Below are 22,272 nucleotides of genomic sequence, written 5' to 3' on the forward strand. Positions count from 1 at the left end.
GATCCAGGGTGACCAAGGCTGGGAACTCAACATTCAGGGGTATTCAACATTCAGGAAGGATAGACAGAAAGGAAAAGGTGGTGGGGTAGCATTGCTGGTTAAATAGGAAATTAACGCAATAGTAAGGAAGGACATTGGCTTGGATGATGTGGAATCTGTTTGGGTGGAGCTGCGGAATACCAAAGGGCAGAAAACGCTAGTGGGAGTTGTGTACAGACCACCAAACAGTAGTAGAGGTTGGGGACAGCATCAAACAAGAAATTAGGGATGCATGCAATAAAGGTACAGCTGTTATCATGGGCAACTTTAATTTACCTATAGATTGGGCTTACCAAACTGGTTGCAATATGGTGGAGGACGATTTCCTGGAGTGTATTAGGGATGGTTTTCTAGACCAATATGTCGAGGAACCAACCAAGGGGCTGGCCATCCTAGACTGGGTGATGTGTAATGAGAAAGGACTAATTAGCAACCCTGTTGTGCGAGGCCCCTTGGGAAAGAGTGACCATAATATGGTAGAATTCTTTATTAAGCTGGAGAGTGACACAGTTAATTCAGAGACTAGGTTTCTGAACTTCGGGAAAGGTAACTTCGATGGTCTGAGATGTGAACTGGCTAGAACAGACTGACTTAAAGGGTTGATGGTGGATAGGCAATGGCAAACATTTAAAGATCACATGGATGAACTTCAGCAATTGTACATCTCGGTCTGGAGTAAAAATAAAATGGGGAAGGTGGCTCAACCGTGGCTAACAAGGGAAATTAAGGATAGTGTTAAATCCAAGGGAGAGGCATATAAATTGGCCAGCAAAAGCAGCAAACCTGAGGACTGGGAGAAAGGGTTTAATTAGGAGGGGGAAAATAGAGTATGAGAGGAAGCTTGCTGGGAACATAAAAACTGACTGCAAAAGCTTCTATAGATATGTGAAGAGAAAAAGATTAGTGAAGACAAATGTAGGTCACTTGCAGTCAGAATCAGGTGAAGTTATAATGGGGAACAAAGAAATGGCAGACCAATTGAACAAATACTTTACTTCTGTCTTCACGAAGGAAGATACAAATAACCTTCCGGAAATACTAGGAGACAGAGGATCTAGTGAGAAGGAGGAACTAAAGGAAATCCTTATTAGTCAGGAAATTGTGTTAGGGAAATTGATGGGACTGAAGGTCGATAAATCCCCAGGCCTGATAGTCTGCATCCCAGAGTACTTAAGGAAGTGGCCCTAGAAATAGTGGATGCATTGGTGATGATTTTCCAGAAGTCTATCAACTCTGGATCAGTTCCTATAGACTGGAGGGTAGCTAATGTACCACCACTTTTTAAAAAGGGAGGGAGAGAGAAAACGGGGAATTATAGTCCGGTCAGCCTGATATCAGTGGTGGGGAAAATGTTGGAATCAATTATTAAAGATGAAATAGCAGCGCATTTGGAAAGCAGTGACAGGATCGGTCCAAGTCAGCATAGATTTATAAAAGGGAAATTAAGCTTGACAAAGCTTCTAGAATTTTTTGAGGATGTAACTGGTAGAGTGGACAAGGGAGAACCAGTGGATGTGATGTATTTGGACTTTCGAAAGGCTTTTGACAAGGTCCCACACACGAGATTGGTGTGCAAAATTAAAGCACATGGTATTGGGGGTAATATATTGACGTGGATAGAGAACTGGTTGGCAGACAGGAAGCAGAGAGCCGGGATAAACGGGTCCTTTTCAGAATGCCAGGCAATGACTAGTGCGGGTGTCACAGGGCTCAGTGCTGGGAATCCAGCTATTTACAGTATATATCAATGATTTAGATGAAGGAATTGAGTGTAGTATCTCCAAGTCTGCAGATGACACTAAGCTGGGTGGTGACGTGAGCTGCGAGGAGGATGCAGGGTGACTTGGACAGGTTAGGTGAGTGGGCAAATGCATAGCAGATGCAGTATAATGTGGATAAATGTGAGGCTATCCAGTTTGGTGGCAAAAACATGAGGGCAGAATATTATCTGAATGGCAGCAGATTAGGAAAAGGGGAGGTGCAACGAGACCTGGGTGTCATGATACATTAGTCGTTGAAAGTTGGCATGCAGGTACAGCAGGCGGTGAAGAAGGCAAATGCTATGTTGGCCTTCATAGCTAGGGGATTTGAGTATAGGAGCAGGGAGGTCTTACTGCAGTTGTACAGGGCCTTGATGAGGCCTCACCTGGAATATTGTGTTCAGTTTTGGTCTCCTAATCTGAGGAAGGACATTCTTGCTATTGAAGGAGTGCAGCGAAGGTTCACCAGACTGATTCCCGGGATGGCGGGACTGACATATGAGGAGAGACTGGATCGACTGGGCCTGTATTCACTGGAGTTTAGAAGGATGAGAGGGGATCTCATAGAAACATAAAATACTGACGGGACTGGACAGGTTAGATGTAGGAAGGATGTTCCCGATGTTGGGAAAATCCAGAACCAGGGGAAACAGTCTAAGGATTAGAGGTAAGCCATTTAGGACTGAGATGAGGAGAAACTTCTCACTCAGATAGTTGTTTACCTGTGGAATTCTCTTCCGCAGAGAGTAGTTGATGCCAGTTAGTTGGATATATTCAGGAGAGAGTTAGATATGGCCCTTACGGCTAAAGGGATCAAGGGGTATGGAGAGAAAGCAGGAAAGGGTACTGAGGTGATGATCAGCCATGATCTTATTGAATGGTGGTGCAGGCTTAAAGGGCTGACTGGCCTACTCCTGCACCTATTTTCTATGTTTCTATATTTCTATTCCATCCTCTATCATTGAATTACAGTATGCAGACGACGCCTGCGTCTGCATACACTCGGAGGCCGAACTCCAAGCCATCGGCAACATCTTCACCGAAGCGTACAAGAACATGGGCCTTACACTAAACATCCATAAGACAAAGGTTCTCTACCAACTTGCTCCTGCCACATAGCACTGCCCCATGGTTATCAAAATGCACGATGAGGCCTTGGACAATGTGGACCATTTTCCATACCTCGAGAGACTACTGTCAACAAGGGCAGACATCGACGATGAGGTCCAACACCACCTTCAGTGTGCCAGTGCAGCCTTTGGTTGCCTGAGGAAGAGAGTGTCTGAAGACCAGGACTTCAAACCCGGCACCAATCTCATGATCTACAGAGCAGTGGTGATACCCACCCTCCTATATGGCTCAGAGACATGGACTATGTACAGCAGGCACCTCAAAGCTTTGGAGAAGTACCACCAACGCTGCCTCCGCAAGATCCTGCAAATCCATCGGCTGCATAGGTGCACCAAAGTTAGCGTTCCCACTCAGCCATCATCCGCATCATCGAAGTACTGCCTACGCTCGATCAGCTCTGCTGGACGGGCCACATCGTCCGCATACCCGATAGTCGATTCCCAAAAGAAGCGCTCTGCTTGGAGCTGTGACACGGCAAGTGAGCCCCAGGTGGACAGAGGAAACGATTCAAATCCTCCTTTAAAAGGTACAACATCCCCACCGACACCTGGGAATCCCTGGCCCAAGACTGCTCAAAGTGGAGGAGAAGCCTCCGGGAAGGCATCAAACACCTCGCGTCTCGTCGCCGGGAGCAAGCGGAGGCCGAGCGCCAAGAGCGGAAGAAGCGTACGACAATCCACGCACCCCACCCACCTGTCCCTTCAATCACCGTCTGCCCCACCTGTGACAGAGACTGTCGGTCCCACATCGGACTCCCCATAGAACTCATTTTTCGTGTGGAAGCGTCATCTTCGACTGCAAGGGACTGCCTCAGAAGAATAAAGACCAACCTGCCATTTGCCTTCAGAATTGCTTGCTGGGGTTAAAATTGCCCCCATTGTTTCCACTAGCAGGGGGATGGTTAACCAAAGGACACTGATTCAAGATAATTGACAGAAGAGGGGGAGATGAGGAGAATTTATTTTTTTACACCGAGTTATTATGATTGGGAATACACTGCCTGAACGGGTGGAAGCAGATTCAATAATAACTTTCGAAAGGGGATTTGGTTAAATTCCTGAAGTTGGAAAATTGGCGGGGCTATTGGGAAAGAGCAGGGGGAGTGGAACTAATTGAATTGTTCTTTCAAAGAGCTGGCTCAGGCACGGTGGGCCCAATGGCCTCCTTCTGTGCTGGATCATTCTATGATGACTATGTCATTGGTCCGGTAAAAGTACACACTGATTTGTAGGGAGTTAGAGGTGGCTCACATAAGCAGTGCTGAGCATGAGACAAATATCTGTTTCAAAATCCAGGCCCAATAACGTGGAGTTAAGGTAAAGGTGGAGGCGGCCCATCTTGTGGCGGTGGGAATAGGCGATCTTGTTCATGGGCAGGGCTTGGAGACCTCGTGGATCCCCAGCCAAGTCATCCGGGCAGTTGTGACAAACGTTAACATACTTCCACGCTTGGTGCTTCATTTGCCTGCTCTTGGGGACTGTCGTACCCTGTCCGTGCCAGTTGCTCTATTGCAGAAGATTTGTCGGGCCTCGTTGGCGAATTGGGATCCCCTCGGTCGTCATCCATCCAATATTTCTCACTCCACAGTGAACGAATGAACCCTTTGACATTTATTCTCTAAGTGTCGAAACTGCTGCCTGAAAAGTGTTACATGCTCACGATGCGTTGTAATTGGCTGCTGGTTTTTGACGTTGCCAACAAAATAACATTCTCAAAAACTGCCCTTCTCAAGGCCTCTTGCTCCTGTGAACGTTATCGCCAGTTGATTAATTACTTGGCAAAAGGCACTCTGCCCATTTCTTGTTACAGGCGAGATGTGGGCAAGATAATGAGGACAGCAAGAATTTGCATTGCTTACAGCGCCTTTAAGGCAGTTAAAAGTGTCCCAAGGAACTTCATAGGAGCGATTTATCAGATAATATTTGACACCGAGCCACGTAAGGAGATATTAGGGCAGGCTTGGTCAAATAGGTAGGTTTTAAAGAGCGTCTTAAAGTAGGGAAGAAAGGCGGAGAGGTTTGAGAAGGGAATTCCAGAGCTTAGGGCCCAGGCCGCCAATGGTGATGCAAAGGAGGATGCACAAGAGGCCAGAGTTGGAGGAGCGCAGAGTTCTCGGAGGGTTGTGGGGCTGGAGGAGGTTACAGAGATAGGGAAAGGGCGAGGCCATGCCAGGATTTGAACAAATGGATGAGAACTGGGAGAATACCTGTTCATCAATGCAATTAACAGCTTAGGAACGTAGAGCTCCAGAAAGCACCAATTCAGTCCTCCTGACCAGTCCCAGTCAATGCTCAAAGAAAGTGACATCCTCAGAAATTGTATGATCGATAGCTACGTCCTGGAAGTTCCATTGGATGAACAGTTATTAACGGGGCGTTTTTGATTAGAAGAGGAATTTTATCCACCCCAGCTTATTCATCAGTTGCCAATTATTCCAAAGAAGGCACAGTAACCGATAGAGGGTGATAAACAGTGCAAACCTCTGACAAGCTCGCAGAGATGATCTCGCTAATGAATACCCGCTGCCGGTTTTCACTGGTTAGTTGTGAGCCTAAACTGGGACATACTTTGCTTGGGGTTTAAACGGTGGTAATGATGTGATTCTTGCAGCACTATTGGGGGGAGGGGTGGGGGCAGAGAAGAGATTAAAAAAAAAGGAGGGGCTTTTTATAACGCTGCTGAGAATGTCCAGTGTACCGTGACCGTTCTCCTGAGGGCTTACTTGCTGCACTTGCTGAGGTTTTCTAGGACAAACTTAATGTCTGTGTTGCAGCTTCCTCGTGATGTATGGTTTTGATTTGGGGAGAAATATGGATCAGTTATTTATCACTTTGGAGGGCCCGTTGCTGTGGAAGTGTGCAGACTGCAGTGCCAGTGGTTAATGCTCCTGTTTGCAGTGTAGCAGCACGGCCTGCATCGGGTGACTTGAGATGAGCTGGGTTTTTTTTTGTGTGTGTGTGTGTGTGTGTGTCGGGTGTAAGTGTTTCGTCGTGCAATGCTGATCAGTGCCCTTCGTCCTTCCAGCAGAGACTGAGCGGCGTTGTGGCTTCTGTCTGGAGCAATGGACTGACTGAAAATAAACACACATCGTCTGGTGGATGCCTGCCCAGAAGCCTGACAGCCGGGGAGGGAGAATTCAGAGTCTGTCGTTCCGCTCTGCCACTGAAACATGCCTTCCTTCCTGACTGATGGAGGTAAGAAGAAAAATTACGCTTTTTAAAAAAAAAAAGAAATATAATTTCCTTTTGTCAGATACTGAAGCAAAGCGGTAGTGCCGAGCTCTGTAGATGAAGAGGCCTTACTTTTGGTGTGTCAGGTGCCTGTTTTAGCAGTGAGCGGTGTTTTAAAAACATACAGAGCCCCGTGGATTGTTGCTTTCCTTCTGAGAGGTTGAACCACTTTGACTGGCATCAAATACTCGCTGTGCCTCAGGACAGATTGACTGCCTAAGGGGAATCTCTGTGTGTCCCATGAAGGTCACGGTAAAGTTACAGTAATTTCTTTTGCTAGGCCTCGGATGGGACCAAATCTAAATCATAGAAACCGTAGAAATTTACAGCACAGAAGGAGGCCATTCGGCCCATCGTATCAGTGCCAGCCGACCAAGAGCTACCCCGCCTAATCCCACTTTCCAGCTCTTGGTCCCTAGCCCTGTAGGTTACTGAACTTTGAGTGCACATCCAAGTACTTTTTAAATGCGCTGATGGTTTCTGCCTCGACCACCATTTCAGGCAGTGAGTTCCAGACCCCCACTACCATCTGCATCAAAAAAGTTCTCCTCTGATCAACTCCCCTCTAATCCTTCTACCAGATACTTTAAATCTATGCCCCCTGGTTATTGACCCCTCTGCTGAGGGAAATAGGTCCTTCCTATCCACTTTATCTAGGCCCCTCATAGTGTTATACAACTCAATTAAATGTCCCCTCAACCTCCTCTTACCCTTCTCCCTCTCTCCCCAAAACTCCCATTGAGGAACCTAGAAAACCGCACTCGTTGTAGCAAACCCGTTGCCACTCCGTTTACTATTTTCAGGCTGTGGACCGTTTTTCATTTTTTAGCATGGCGCAATTGCAGCTGATTCGATATCGCTGGGCAGGAGATCCAATCGGCGGACATCATTTTTGAGCGGTGAATGCACTCGCACCACAATCCCGTGCCTGCTGTTCTGATGGAATGCAAATTAAGTTGAGCTTGCGACGGTTTAATTGGATGAATCCACAGCGGAACGAATCACCTGGTAAAATCTGCAGAGTTGCATTCTGTGGAAGAAGAATTCTTTGTGCGGGACAGTTTGGAAAAACCAGCCGCCCCTCCCATGGTGTTGCTCATCGGTGCGTCAGAGGATATGGTGGTGCCACAGCGCCCCCCCCCCCCCCCTAGTGGCTGCACCCACAACTACAGCAACACGGGGGAACCTGTTTACATAGGAAATTCCCATGATAGCCCGTTACATAGACATTTTCAATCTTGAATGCTCACATAAAAAGCCCGAGTAACAATCGTGACAAGAAGAAGCCAAGTTTGTGGTCAGGAAAGGTGAGCATGCCCAATAGATCTTTCTATAGATGGTGCTCGTGTGTTGTTGCACTAAAGTGCCTCTGACCGGTGAATTCTCAACCACAGCTGGACCAACCGGCGGTACAGGAGGAAACAGGGCTCGGCAGCACAGTGCTCCTGTTACTGGACTAATAATCCAGAGGTCTGGGCTAATGATCTGGAGACGTGAGTTCAAAATTCCACCACGGCAGCTGGGGAATTTAAATTCAGTTAATTAAATAAATCTGGAATTTAAAAAAAAATCTAGTATCAGTAATGGTGTTGATGAAACTACTGGATTGTCATTAAAAACCCAACTGGTTCACTAATACCATTTAGGGAAGGAAATCTGCCGTCCTTACCTGGTCTGGTCGATATGTGACTCCAGATCCACAGCAATTTGGTTGACTCTGAACTGCCCTCTGAAAAGCCGACTCAACACGACTTTTTCAAGGGCAATTAGGGATGGGCAATAAATGCTGACCTTGCCAGCGATGCCCACATCCCATGAATTAATTTTAAAAAACCAATGCTGAATCAAGGCGAGGTGCTTTCCTATAGAGCACGAAGATTTCAAATGCTGATTGGTTCGGTTTGACTAGGCACCTGTGGTGATGCAGTCCATATAATAAATTTAGCGAGCCTGCTCTCCCAATGGGGAGCCACACTTGACAGAGGCACGGGTCAGAGTAGAATCACGGAATCATAGAAACTTATAGCACTGAAGGAAGCCATTCGGCTTCTCCTGCCTGTGCTAGCTCTTTGAAAGGGCAGTCGTGCTTTGTCCCACACCCCTGCTCCTTGTCAGTAAATTGCTCATCCTCAAGTACATGTCCAACTCCCTTTTATAGTTATTGATGAGGAATCTGCTTCTACCACCTTTTCAGGTCGAGCATTCCAGATCCCCACAACTCTCTGAGTGAAGTAATTTCTCCTCATAAGAACATAAGAATATAAGAAATAGGAGGAGTAGGCCATACGGCCCCTCGAGCTTGCTCCACCATTTAATACAATCGTGGCTGATCTGATCATGGACTCAGGTCCACTTCCCCGCCCGCTCCCCATCACCCCTTATCCCCTTATCGTTTAAGAAACTGTCTATTTCTGCCTTAAATTTATTCAATGACCCAACTTCCACAGCTCTCTGAGGCAGCGAATTCCACAGATTTACAACCCTCTGAGAGAAGAAATTTCTCCTCATTTCTGTTTTAAATGGGCGGCCCCTTATTCTAAGATTGTGCCCTTTAGTTCTCGTCTGCCCCTTCACCTTGTCAAGCCTCCTCATAATCGTATATGTTTTGATAAGATCACCTCTCATTCTTCTGAATTCCAATGAGTAGAGGCCCAACCTCTCCCATCTAGATCTATTGCTGATGATTCTCAATCTATGACCTCTGGTTATTGACCCACTCGCCAGAGGGAATAGTTTTTCTCTCTGGTAACAGCAGTATAGTATTGCAGTCCAGTCATCGATCCACACTTTGTTTGACCCTTGGCTCCCCTCCCCTTCTCACTGGGAGCATCACCATCATCATCATCATCATAGGCAGTCCCTCGAAATCAAGGAAGACTTGCTTCCACTCTAAAAATGAGTTCTCAGGTGACTGAACAGTCCAATATGGGAATTACAGTCTCTGTCACAGATCGGACAGACAGTGGTTGGAGGAAAGGGTGGGTGGGGAGTCTGGTTTGCCGCACGCTCTTTCCGCTGCTTGCGCTTGATTTCTGCAGGCTCTCGGCGATGAGACTCGAGGTGCTCAGCGCCCTCCCGGATGCTCTTCCTTCACTTTGGGCGGTCTTTGGCCAGGGATTCCCAGGTGCCGGTGGGGATGTTGCACTTTATCAGGGAGGCTTTGAGGGTGCCATTGTAACGTTTCCTCTACCCACCTGGGGCTCACTTGCCGTGTAGGCGTTCCGAGTAGAGCGCTTGCTTTGGGAGTCTCGTGTCGGGCTCACCGGGAGCACATGGTCATTGAATCTACAGCTGCATTCCAGCATCCTGTGTGCGAAATGTTCCCCGGCGGTGATGCTCAAACATTAAATTGATTTGATATCGGAAGATGATTGCACAGAGAAAGGGTCTGCCGTTAGTGACATGTTAGTGGTGGGAAGCGGAAGAGACACACAGGATTGTTCGAGCAGTGGCCAGATGAGGTAGTCAAGGATTGTCTCCTGTCTAGTGTGCTTTCTTAACCGCCTGCTGTACCTGCATGCCAACCTTCAATGACTGATGTACCATGAGACCTGGGTGTCATGGTACATCAGTCATTGAAGGTTGGCATGCAGGTACAGCAGGCGGTTAAGAAAGCAAATGGCATGTTGGCCTTCATAGCGAGGGGATTTGAGTACAGGGGCAGGGAGGTGTTACTACAGTTGTACAGGGCCTTGGTGAGGCCACACCTGGAGTATTGTGTACAGTTTTGGTCTCCTAATTTGAGGAAGGACATTCTTGCTATTGAGGGAGTGCAACGAAGGTTCACCAGACTGATTCCCGGGATGGCGGGACTGACATATCAAGAAAGACTGGATCAACTGGGCTTGTATTCACTGGAGTTCAGAAGAATGAGAGGAGATCTCATAGAAACATTTAAAATTCTGACGGGGTTAGACAGGTTAGATGCAGGAAGAATGTTCCCAATGTTCGGGAAGTCCAGAACCAGGGGTCACAGTCTAAGGATAAGGGGTAAGCCATTTAGGACCGAGATGAGGAGAAACTTCTTCACCCAGAGAGTGGTGAACCTGTGGAATTCTCTACCACAGAAAGTTGTTGAGGCCAATTCACTAAATATATTCAAAAAGGAGTTAGATGAAGTCCTTACTACTAGGGGAATCAAGGGGTATGGCGAGAAAGCAGGAATGGGGTACTGAAGTTGCATGTTCAGCCATGAACTCATTGAATGGCGGTGCAGGCTCGAAGGGCCGAATGGCCTACTCCTGCACCTATTTTCTATGTTTCTATGTGGCATGAATGTGCCTCGCTGCTGCCATTGGTTTCACCCCTGCATCTTCTTCAGGCTGTTGCTGCTGCTCCTGGAAGAAATGCCGGTCGGAATGCCTCGGTCTGTATCCTCTGGAGTTCCCCCTACTCTTGTTCCAGGAAGCCAAGGTCCAGGCGAATCCCTACTGGGAAACCCACTCTGTGCCTTGTCTGAAGGGACCAAGGAACCGGGGCAACGGTTCCACAGAAAAGGAGTTGGCAGGAGAAATAAAGATTCCTCAGAGCTTTGAAGCATCATTGTTTGGCTCTCTAAGGTCTGCCTTTTCCAGGGTCCATGGCCTCCGACGTGGGTGCGATGCCTGCTGACTGTAAATGAGATGGGCATGATGGAAAATGGGACGTAGCACATCACCACATCATTACTGCCATCTTTAAACACAACGTCTGCACGACATTATGCTGGAAGATTGGGTGGGGATCCGGGATAACTGACTGGGAGCATCTGTAGATTGGGAAAGTCTAGGCCCATACGGTCTGTGTTTCTACATTCAGTTTGGGCAACTGACTGGCCATCAATGTGAAATAGTGAGCTATAGTGAGGATAGAATATTGAACAAAGTCAAAAAGATCAGTCTCTGGGGAAAGTGCATTGCTTTATTCCATTTGCAAGAAAACAATGTGTGAAGGTTCATATATTCAGCAGCCTTGGGCTTCTCAGTTGGTCTAATCTTGGAGTGCTCACATCTGGGTCTAACATTACAATGTGACAAAACATGCATTGGGTCCTCTCACTACAAACACCTCTACATAGGAACATAGGAACAGGAGTAGGCCATTCAGCCCTTCGAGCCTGCTCTGCCATTTAATGAGATCATGGCTGATCAGCGACCTAACTCCATCTACCGCCTATGGCCCAAATCCCTTACTACCCTTGGTAAACAGAAAGCTAGCAATCTCCAACTTAAAATTAACAATTGATTTAGCATCATTTGCCAGTTGTGGAAGAGAGTTCCAAACTCCTACCACCCTTTGTGTGTAGAAGTGTTTCCTAATTTCAATCCTGAAAGGTCTGGCTCTAATTTTTAGACTATGCCCCCTAGTCCTGGAATCCACAACCAGAGGAAATAGTTTCTCTCTAACTACCCGATCTGTTTTGGTTTCCAGGGTGTGTAAGGTTTATTAGATCTGTCAGATTTATTATATCTGTCAGAAGAGACTTATGTCCATGACCCCAACAAACCGCGCTGGGTACAGGTATTTTGTAAATAAGCACAACAGATTTTATTAAGTAGTTTGCGTCCAGTACAAAGAAATAATATTGAAGAAGGTGACAGTCGACAGTCTGTTCCTTGAAACCTCAATGGTAGCCCACTGAGTCACTGCGGCACTGTCTCTTGCTGTGTTCTGTTGACTGAAGTCCTCCTCCAGTCTTCTTCTGTGTTAGCGCTGCCCCCAAAGTCCAATAGCTGTTACTTTATACCCTTTTCCTCCCATACAAATGCTGTGAGAGTCTGCAGCTGTCTCAGGCTAAGTCTGTGCCTCTGACCTATGTTATCACGACTTCTTCTCTGAGAATTTTTACAAAGATTGTGTCACAGAATTAATTACTGAGCTTGGCTTCACAAAATGGTATATGCTGCATACTTTTATCTTATTGATTATTATTTCTAGTTTTAAATGAAGCTGTTACAGCAAATTACAAAAAAAATGGTTAACATAATAATGGCTCGCCCATCATGCTTTACTTAAAAAGGGTTAACATAATAATGACTTAATCGACCATGATGCTTTGCTTAAAAATGGTGAACATAAGCTTACACACATTTTAGTTAATTTTATTATATAACAGTTAAACAAAAGCATTATCAAAACACTATTACAACATACAGGCAAGTTTTATCTTACAGGTGCAATGGCTGATATTCTGCGATGACCATTGTGAAAACGATCAGATAGAATTTCTCAGCCTGCTATCATAGTGAAGGCATTAGAAACATAGAAACATAGAAAATAGGTGCAGGAGTAGGCCATTCGGCCCTTCGAGCCTGCACCACCATTCAATAAGATCATGGCTGATCATTCACCTCTGTACCCCTTTCCTGCTTTCTCTCCATACCCTTTGATCCCTTTAGCCATAAGGGACATATCTAACGCCCTCTTGAATATATCCAATGGACTGGCATCAACAACTCTCTGCGGTAGGGAATTCCACAGGTTAACAACTCTCTGAATGAAGACATTTCTCCTCATCTCAGTCCTAAATGGCTTACCTCTTATCCTTGGACAATGTCCCCTGATTCTGGACATCTCCAACATTGGGAACATTCTTCCTGCATCTAACCTGTCCAGTCCCGTCAGAATTTTATGTTTCTATGAGATCCTTCTCATCCTTTTAAACTCCAGTGAATACCGGCCCAGTCAATCCAGTCTCTCCTCATATGTCAGTCCTGCCATCCCGGGAATCAGTCTGGTGAACCTTTGCAGCACTCCCTCAATAGCAAGAACGTCCTTCCTCAGATTCGGAGACCAAAACTGAACACAATATTCCAGGTGAGGCCTCACCAAGGCCCTGTACAATTGCATTAATACCTCCCTGCACCAATACTCAAATCCCCTAGCTATGAAGGCCAACATACCATTTGCCTTCTTCACCGCCTGCTGTAGCTGCATGCCAACTTTCAATGACTGATGTACCATGACACCCAGGTCTTGTTGCACCTCCCCTTTTCCTAATCTGCCACCATTCAGATAATATTTTGCCTTCGTGTTTTTGCCACCAAAATGGATAACCTCACATTTATCCACATTATACTGCATCTGCCATGCATTTGCCCACTCACCTAACCTGTCCAAGTCACTCTGCAGCCTCATAGCATCCTCCTCACAGCTCACACTGCCACCCAACTTAGTGTCATCTGCAAACTTGGAGATATTACACTCAATTCCTTCATCTAATACATTAATGCATATTGTAAATAGCTGGGGTCCCAGCACTGAGCCCTGCGGCACCCCACTAGTCACTGCCTGCCATTCTGAAAAGGACCCATTTATCCCGACTCTCTGCTTCCTGTCTGCCAACCAGTTCTCTATCCACATCAGTACATTACCCCCAATACCAAGAGCTTTAATTTTACACACCAGTCTCTTGTGTGGGACCTTGTCAAAAGCCTTTTGAAAGTCCAAATACACCACATCCACTGGTTCTCCCTTGTCCACTCTACATCCTCAAAAAATTCCAGAAGATTTGTAAAGCATGATTTCCCTTTCATAAATCCATGCTGACTTGGACCGATTTTGTCACTGCTTTCCAAATGCCTGCTATTTCATCTTTAATAATTGATTCCAACATTTTCCCCACTACCGATGTCAGGCTAACCGGTCTATAATTACCCATTTTCTCTCTCCCTCTTTTCTTAAAAAGTGGTGTTACATTAGCTACCCTCCAGTCCATAGGAACTAATCCAGAGTCGATAGATTGTTGGAAAATGATCACCAAATGATCACCATAAGTATTCTGGGATGCAGACTATCAGGCCCCGGGTATTTATTGGCCTTCAGTCCCATCAATTTCCCTAACACAATTTCCCTCTCCCCCCCCACCTCCCCGCCCTCTCTCCCCCCTCTTCCCCGCCCTTCTTCCCTCACCCCCGCCCCCTCTCTCCTCTCTCCCCGCACCCTCTCCCCCCTTTCACCACTCTTCTCCCCTCTCCCACCTCTCTCCCCTCACCACCTCTCCCCCGCCCCCTCTCTCCCTGCGCCCTCTCCTCCCACCCCCCCTCCCCCCTCTCCCCCACCCCCTCTCCCCCACCCCCTCTCCCTCCTCTTCACCCGCCTTCTGCCTCTCACCCCTCCTCCCTCCCGCCTCGCGCCCCCCCTGCCCCGGCCAGACCAAGCCACCCCTGAAGTGAACCAGCTCCCTGCCCAGCATGACCTCACGTGACCCCGAGACCATTGGCTCTGCTCTGCGCCCGGCTTTGAACCAAACCCCGCTGCAGTCAGCTCGCTTCCCAGCACCTTCACCGCTAGCGATCAGGAAGTAGATGCCAATCTGGACCCAGCAGCAGTAAGCTGGGGAATATCACGGAGAAAGACATATTTACGAAAGGATGTACTTGCTTTGGAGGCAGTTCACTAGGTTGATTCCGGAAACGAGGGAGTTGACTTATGAGGAAAGGTTGAGTAGGTTGGGCCTCTACTCATTGGAATTCAGAAGAATGAGAGGCGATCTTCTCGAAACGTATAAGATTATGAAGGGGCTTGACAAGGTGGATGCAGAGAGGATGTTTCCACTGATGGGAGAGACTAGAACTAGGGGGCATAATCTTAGAAAAAGGGGCCGCCCATTTAAAACTGAGACGAGGAGAAATTTCTTCTCTCAGAGGGTTGTAACTCTGTGGAATTCGCTGCCTCAGAGAGCTGTGGAAGCCGGGACTTTGAATAAATTTAAGACAGAAATAGACAGTTTCTTAACCGATAAGGGAATAAGGGGTTCTGGGGAGCGGGCAGGGAAGTGGATCTAAGTCCATGATCGGATCAGCCATGATCTTATTAAATGGCGGAACAGGCTCGAGGGGCCGTATGGCCTACTCCTGTTCCTATTTCTTATGTTCTTATGTTTTAATGGGTGCAACAGATCCTACAGAGAGGGGGGAGAGGGAGAGGGGGGAGAGGAGGCAGGGGAGAGGGGGGAGGGGGGGAGAGAGAGCGGGGTGAGGAGACGGCTAGAGTTGTCCAGGGTGCACTCCTGAAGCAAGGGTTATGCTCGGTGCCTGTGCATGTTTCCAAAATTGGCTCACGCCTGACCACAGCGTGCGGCAGTTTTATCAGGCGCTCAGTCGCCAAACTGGTGGCCTTGAAAGGGACTGCTGGAGACTGCCACCACAAAAGGTGGGTGGCCTGGTTCAGTTCGTGTTTCATATATGTGTCGAGTGACAGAGGTGGCAGCCCCTGTTCGATTATTTGAGGCGGCTGCTCCTCAATTTCTGGCTCCGCTTTTGATCTTTGGCCACCTGGCGATAAAGGGGGACGGGCAAAGTCGGAGGACATCCTTGTGGGTCTGGCGCCAAGGTTTTGCCCTTGGCGATCATCTCTAGCTCCAGGATGGACTTGGAGCAGGGGGCTGCTCCGGCTAACCGCCTCTCTGCCGCAGCGCTGGAGAGGGAGCGTGTGTCGCTCGCCGGTAAGCTTGAGGCCTTCTGCGACCGATGGGTACCCAAGGGGGTAGGGTGATTTGTGAACATCAAGTTATTTGAAGAAAAAGGAAAAAAATATAAAGGCGGGGGGAAATTGCCCCTTTTTCAGAGGCCCGTTAGCGCTTCCAAGAGACACTTTACACCCGGGGGGTGGGCGGGGGGAGGGGGAAGTTCAAGGGGAGGTTGCCAGGGCCCCGCGACGCCAGCTTGCTTGTTTTGCCGACTCTCGGATTGGTTTCCCTATGTTCTTTTTTGCGTGGCCCAGGCCACAATGGTGCAGCTTGGCACTCCGTTTTGGGTGCCGGCCTACAAGCCCGTTACCACGCTGCCCTGGTGGTGTAGTGGAGGCCATCAGAGGCCTAGCAGAGTGTGCAGCGGCCCCCCCCCTCCTTGAAGCGAAGGAGATGGGGTTTGAAGCGCGTCTGTGCTACGCGGACCACCCGCGTAGCGCTGCACTACTCGCCCCAGCATCGCCTCGGTTCCCGCCCCAGAGGAAGCGGAGCGCGCGAGACTGCGCTCCATTTCCCTTGAGTGGCGGTGAGTCCAATTCAGCGGCTGGGGTGGGAGTTCTGCTCCGAGCGCAGGAAGCCCTGGCCCCAAAAGGTTACCGCCTCCAATCGGGACGCAGGACATTTTTGCCCCCAAATGGTTTACGTGCCTGTATGTGGAGCCAAGGGAAGCAGTTGTGCTCCTTGTTCGAACTGGTAGCCACCGCTCGCCCCACCGCCACCCTCCCCCTCCCCCTCCCCCACACGCTCCCCCCCCCCCCCCCCCCCACGCTGGATTCACGATAGTCCAGTTACCGGTCCATCTTCATCGAGCCACAATATAGTTTGATGCGGGACAAGAGTCTCCGGCAAGCCAGGTCACATTCTGATGGTGCAGTTTTATGTGCTCCTCTGGTCACATCAGTTGTGGTGCGTTTGCCACTGGGCTCAGTGCCCGAATGTCAGGCACGGACCAATTTCTCGGCCCGTTTGTTTATGGCGTCCATTTTGAAATGAGATCAGGGCCACGTAAACATGTTAGCTGCGTCCAAACTCTTTGAGATATCATGCAGAAACCTCCCTATCTTGCCCCATCTTGCCTCAGTACCCTGAAACAACTCTACGTCTACGTTTTCTTTCCTTTAGATGTTCAAGGAACATCCAGTCTGACGCTGAAGAGCGGGATGCCATTTAAAAACACCAGCGTTGGAAAAAGGAACATTAGGATGAAGAAAAAGAAGAAAGGAGCTATCACGGCAAATTTCGCTGGCACAAAATATCAGATCGGTAAGAAAAATGTTTGTTGACAAATGTGGTTTAGAGTCATGCAGGGAAGTGTCTTCACTGAATGCCTGTCACTTCACTGGAAGTTCTCGCTCTCAGTTCAGTTCTCCTTACTGAGCACAATACTCCAGCCGAGGCGTCCATGAATTTTTTTAGCATAACCTCCTGGCTTTTGTAAACTCTACGAGAGAAATTGGGATCGTTTGCGCAGGAGTTTAGCGGTGGATGTAAACCGGTCGCGCCCCCGCTCCACTGCGCCCGCGATGACGGCGACATCACCGTGCGCACAGCCTCCGTTTCCGCCCCGGAGCAAAAATTGGCCCGCGCCCCCCGAAGCTGTGGCGGCCGATGACAGTGACAGTTTCAGGGGGCGTCCGCCCCATTAGTGCCCCAGGGAGGAAGTGGAGCAAGGTTTGTTGGGACCCCAATTTCAAGAGCGGGGTGGGACTTCCGCGCCTGGCGGACGTGACCGCCCCCAAACGGGGCGTAACGGAAATTCCCGGCCTTTGTCTCCATCAATGAAGCCAAGGCTTTTTCAACAGCCTGCTCAATTTATCGTGTCACCTTCAAAGATTCGTGTATGTAAACCGCCAGGTCTCTCTGTTCCTGCACCCCCTTTAATATTGTATCATATTACTGAAAATACACTGGCCAGCGAGTGGAATACCTGCAGGCGCAGAGCGTTGTCCTGGCCGTTCGACTGCGATGTGGAACCCTGCCTTATAACTAGGGGATCCGGCTGGCTACAAACTGCTCCCTGCGACTACAGGCCTCACATCACTATAAGTACATCTGAAGAAGTTAAGATCATGATATCTTTCATGATAATTGAATGGATGTCCCATATTGTGGCTGGAGTGTTTGGAACAGATGCAGAAGAGGAGTCTGCCCTTAAATTATATGGGAGAGTGGGTGGTGGGGGGGGAATTTAGGCCCCTCGCCCAGTGTCCGTCTAGGGCCCCTGCAGCCTTAAGTGTCTCATCTGCCCAGTGCTCGGTGTCTTCCCTGTGTGAAACATGCAGCCCTTCAGGAGCCACCCGATCCCACGAGAGCTGCATATGGAGTGTCACAGAACCATTGCCCAGCACTGCACACTGCCCATTGCCCAGCACTGCACACTGCCCATTGCCCAGCTCTCTACACTGCCCATTGCCCAGCTCTCTACACTGCCCATTACCCAGCACTGCACACTGCCCATTGCCCAGCTCTCTACACTGCCCATTGCCCAGCTCTCTACACTGCCCATTGCCCAGCTCTCTACACTGCCCATTGCCCAGCACTGCACACTGCCCATTGCCCAGCACTGCACACTGTCCATTGCCCAGCACTCTACACTGCCCATTGCCCAGCACTCTACACTGCCCATTGCCCAGCACTGCACACTGTCCATTGCTCAGCACTGCACATTGCCCAGCACTCTACACTGTCCATTGCCCAGCACTCTACACTGTCCATTGCCCAGCACTCTACACTGTCCATTGCCCAGCACTCTACACTGTCCATTGCCCAGCACTGCACACTGTCCATTGCCCAGCACTCTACACTGTCCATTGCCCAGCACTGCACACTGTCCATTGCCCAGCACTCTACACTGCCCATTGCCCAGCACTGCACACTGTCCATTGCCCAACACTCTACACTGCCCATTGCCCAGCACTCTACACTGCCCATTGCCCAGCACTCTACACTGCCCATTGCCCAGCACTGCACACTGTCCATTGCCCAGCACTCTACACTGCCCATTGCCCAGCACTCTACACTGCCCATTGCCCAGCACTCTACACTGCCCATTGCCCAGCACTCTACACTGCCCATTGCCCAGCACTGCACACTGTCCATTGCCCAGCACTGCCCATTGCCCAGCACTCTACACTGTCCATTGCCCAGCACTCTACACTGCCCATTGCCCAGCACTCTACACTGCCCATTGCCCAGCACTGCACACTGTCCATTGCCCAGCACTGCACACTATCCATTGCCCAGCGCTGCACATTGTCCATTGCCCAGCACTGCACATTGTCCATTGCCCAGCACTCTACACTGCCCATTGCCCAGCACTCTACACTGTCCATTGCCCAGCACTCTACACTGTCCATTGCCCAGCACTCTACACTGTCCATTGCCCAGCACTCTACACTGTCCATTTCCCAGCACTGCACACTATCCATTGCCCAGCGCTGCACATTGTCCATTGCCCAGCACTGCACACTATCCATTGCCCAGCACTGCACACTGCCCATTGCCCAGCACTCTACACTGTCCATTGCCCAGCTCTCTACACTGTCCATTGCCCAGCTCTCTACACTGTCCATTGCCCAGCACTGCACACTGCCCACTGCCCAGCACTGCACATTGTCCATTGCCCAGCACTGCACATTGTCCATTGCCCAGCACTGCACACTGTCCATTGCCCAGCAATCTACACTGCCCATTGCCCAGCTCTCTACACTGTCCATTGCCCAGCACTGCACACTGTCCATTGCCCAGCACTCTACACTGTCCATTGCCCAGCACTGCACATTGTCCATTGCCCAGCACTGCACATTGTCCATTGCCCAGCACTGCACACTGTCCATTGCCCAGCACTGCACATTGTCCATTGCCCAGCACTCTACACTGCCCATTGCCCAGCACTGCACACTATCCATTGCCCAGCACTGCACACTGCCCATTGCCCAGCACTGTGTCTGCAGGCAAACAACGTCCCCGGAAGTGTCCCTTGTTCAGAAAACTCGTCCCCATATAGGGTTCTTTGTTTTTTTAAAACGCGAATGTAGAGAAGCCCTGGGGGGAGATTCTTGGCCTGTTACCACCCGGTTTGAACTCAGGAAGTGATTCCAGGAGCTAGTTGAATGGAGGCGACAATGGTGCCCCCGCTTCCCACAATGCAATGCGGCGAAGAAAAGATTGCATCGATAGCTCGGGCTGCTATGCACTCTGGGGGATTGAGTCACCTGACCCCATGGTTCGCCCAATAGTGACTGGTTGGAGGGCGGATAGTACAGCCAGAACTCATGCAGATTCGGTGTAAAGTGAAAATGGCGTCCCTACGCATATTCCACTTGCAGAAGCAACAATGTTGTCATGCCTGTTTTCTTGAAATGCGATGTGGCTGCTTTGCTGTGCACCCATCCTCAGTATATTTAGAAAATATAGTCACGCTAACCTATGACTTTGTTTGGCAGTAAGGTGGGCATGGTAACAACAACCAGAAGTCATGAGTTCAACCCGTTGCATAGTGCATTCTGAAGCTGAATTCAATAAATTCTGTCAATGCGGACTGGCATGAAAAGCTTGTTGTAAAAGCTCCAACCGGTTCATTTCATGTCTGGCAGAGGAGGGAAAGTGCCACTTCCAACTTGTGAGCCTCTCCGTTGTAAGACAGTTGCTTCTGGTACAAGGTTCTCAGGGAAACCAGGAATCGACAGTTAACATGACCTTGCCAGTGTTGCTCACACACCAAGAACAAATTAAGAAATAAAAGAGTTTTCACTTTCTTACTCGTGAGCCAATGACATTTTTTTTCCTGCTTTCTCAGCTAAATTGGCTTCTCCCAACTTTCCATTTATTCTTACCGGGCTTGACAAAGTAGATGCAGGGAGGATGTTTCCTCTGGTTGTGGAGTCCAGTACCAGGGGTCCCAGTACCAGAATAAGGGGTCGGCCATTTAGGACTGAGATGAGGAGAAATGTCTTCACTCAGAGGGTGATGAATCTTTGTAATTCTCTACCCCAGAGGGCTCAGTCGTTGAGACAGAGCTCGATAGATTTTTGGATATTAATGGAATTAAGGGATATGGGGATCGTGCAGGAAAGTGGAGTTGAGATAGAAGATCAGCCATGATCTTATTGAATGGCGGAGCAGGCTCAAGGGGCCGAATGGTCTAATCCTGATCCTATTTCCTATGTTCTTATCCTACATTCTGCAGTTACTTTGGAGTAATGATCTGGCTTTACCTGATCTATGTGCACCCTTTAATATTTTATGTAGTTAAAAGCCTCCTGATGTAAGGGTCAGGCTGGAGAGGTCATGTGTAAATGACCAGCTGAGCCCTTTATATTAAGATGCTGCAATCGATTTCCGAGATCCATTTAGCGGCATTCAATCCTCACGTGTCTTCCCTGCCCCAAAGGGGGAGGGGAGAGAGCAATGAAATAATTGACAATTAGTGAGTTCTGTTTAGTGTAACTTAATACTGAAGGGACAGCATTTAGTCACAAGAAGATTTTAATGCTCAGCGAGGTCCAGATGGCATGGCGAATTCCCTGGCCTCAAAATACTTGGCGCCGTATAGGGCGGGGCGGAAGGCTTGATTCTTTTCCCCTGAGGGGAGGCGGACTAGGAATTTGGAGTGGAACGAGATTCTGTCACATTTGCTATGGCCCTCGAAATTACAGAGAGGTGGGAGGTGGAGGGGGGGGGCGGGGTGGCGGGGGGAAGCCACAGGTACAGCAGGCGGTTAAGAAAGCAAATGGCATGTTGGCCTTCATAGCAAGGGGATTTGAGTACAGGGGCAGGGAGGTGTTGCTACAGTTGTACAGGGCATTGGTGAGGCCACACCTGGAGTATTGTGTACAGTTTTGGTCTCCTAACTTGAGGAAGGACATTCTTGCTATTGAGGGAGTGCAGCGAAGGTTCACCAGACTGATTCCTGGGATGGCGGGACTGACCTATCAAGAAAGACTGGATCAACTGGGCTTGTATTCACTGGAGTTCAGAAGAATGAGAGGGGACCTCATAGAAACGTTTAAAATTCTGATGGGTTTAGACAGGTTAGATGCAGGAAGAATGTTCCCAATGTTGGGGAAGTCCAGAACCAGAGGTCACAGTCTAAGGATAAGGGGTAAGCCATTTAGGACCGAGAGGCGGGAGTCGAGAGAGGCAGCGGCCTATAAAAGGCTCAGCAGTCCGGGGAGCGTCGAGAGAGGCGGGAGTCGAGAGAGGCAGCGGCCTATAAAAGGCTCAGCAGTCCGGGGAGCGTCGAGAGAGGCGGGAGTCGAGAGAGGCAGCGGCCTATAAAAGGCTCAGCAGTCCGGGGAGCGTCGAGAGAGGCGGGAGTCGAGAGAGACAGCGGCCTATAAAAGGCTCAGCAGTCCGGGGAGCATCGAGAGAGGCAGCGGCCTATAAAAGGCTCAGCAGTCCGGGGAGCATTGAGAGAGGCAGCGGCCTATAAAAGGCTCAGCAGTCCGGGGAGCGTCGAGAGAGGCGGGAGTTGAGAGAGGCAGCGGCCTATAAAAGGCTCAGCAGTCCGGGGAGAGTTGAGAGAGGCGGGAGTTGAGAGAGGCAGCAGCCTATAAAAGGCTCAGCAGTCCGGGTACCGGTGCAGCTCCAGCTGGGAGAGAAGGCAAAAAAGAAGTAGAAAGAAATCAAAAGGTGACGTCACAGCCAACGTGGTAAGTGATTG

General features: G+C 49.2%; 1 protein-coding gene across 1 annotated transcript in view; it reads left to right on the forward strand.

Moving 5' to 3' along the window:
- Positions 1 to 3,173: 3,173 nt before the first annotated feature.
- The window catches only part of ttll7 (tubulin tyrosine ligase-like family, member 7), a 283,178-nt gene continuing 264,079 nt past the window's right edge, over positions 3,174 to 22,272 (forward strand). The window contains 3 exon segments of the mRNA XM_070886446.1: positions 3,174 to 3,596; positions 10,565 to 10,719; positions 16,690 to 16,871. Of these exon segments, the coding sequence (XP_070742547.1) occupies positions 3,174 to 3,596; positions 10,565 to 10,719; positions 16,690 to 16,871 (760 nt within the window).

The sequence above is a fragment of the Pristiophorus japonicus genome, chromosome 8 (genome assembly GCF_044704955.1).
Source record: "Pristiophorus japonicus isolate sPriJap1 chromosome 8, sPriJap1.hap1, whole genome shotgun sequence".
In the NCBI taxonomy this organism is placed as follows: Eukaryota; Metazoa; Chordata; class Chondrichthyes; family Pristiophoridae; genus Pristiophorus; species Pristiophorus japonicus.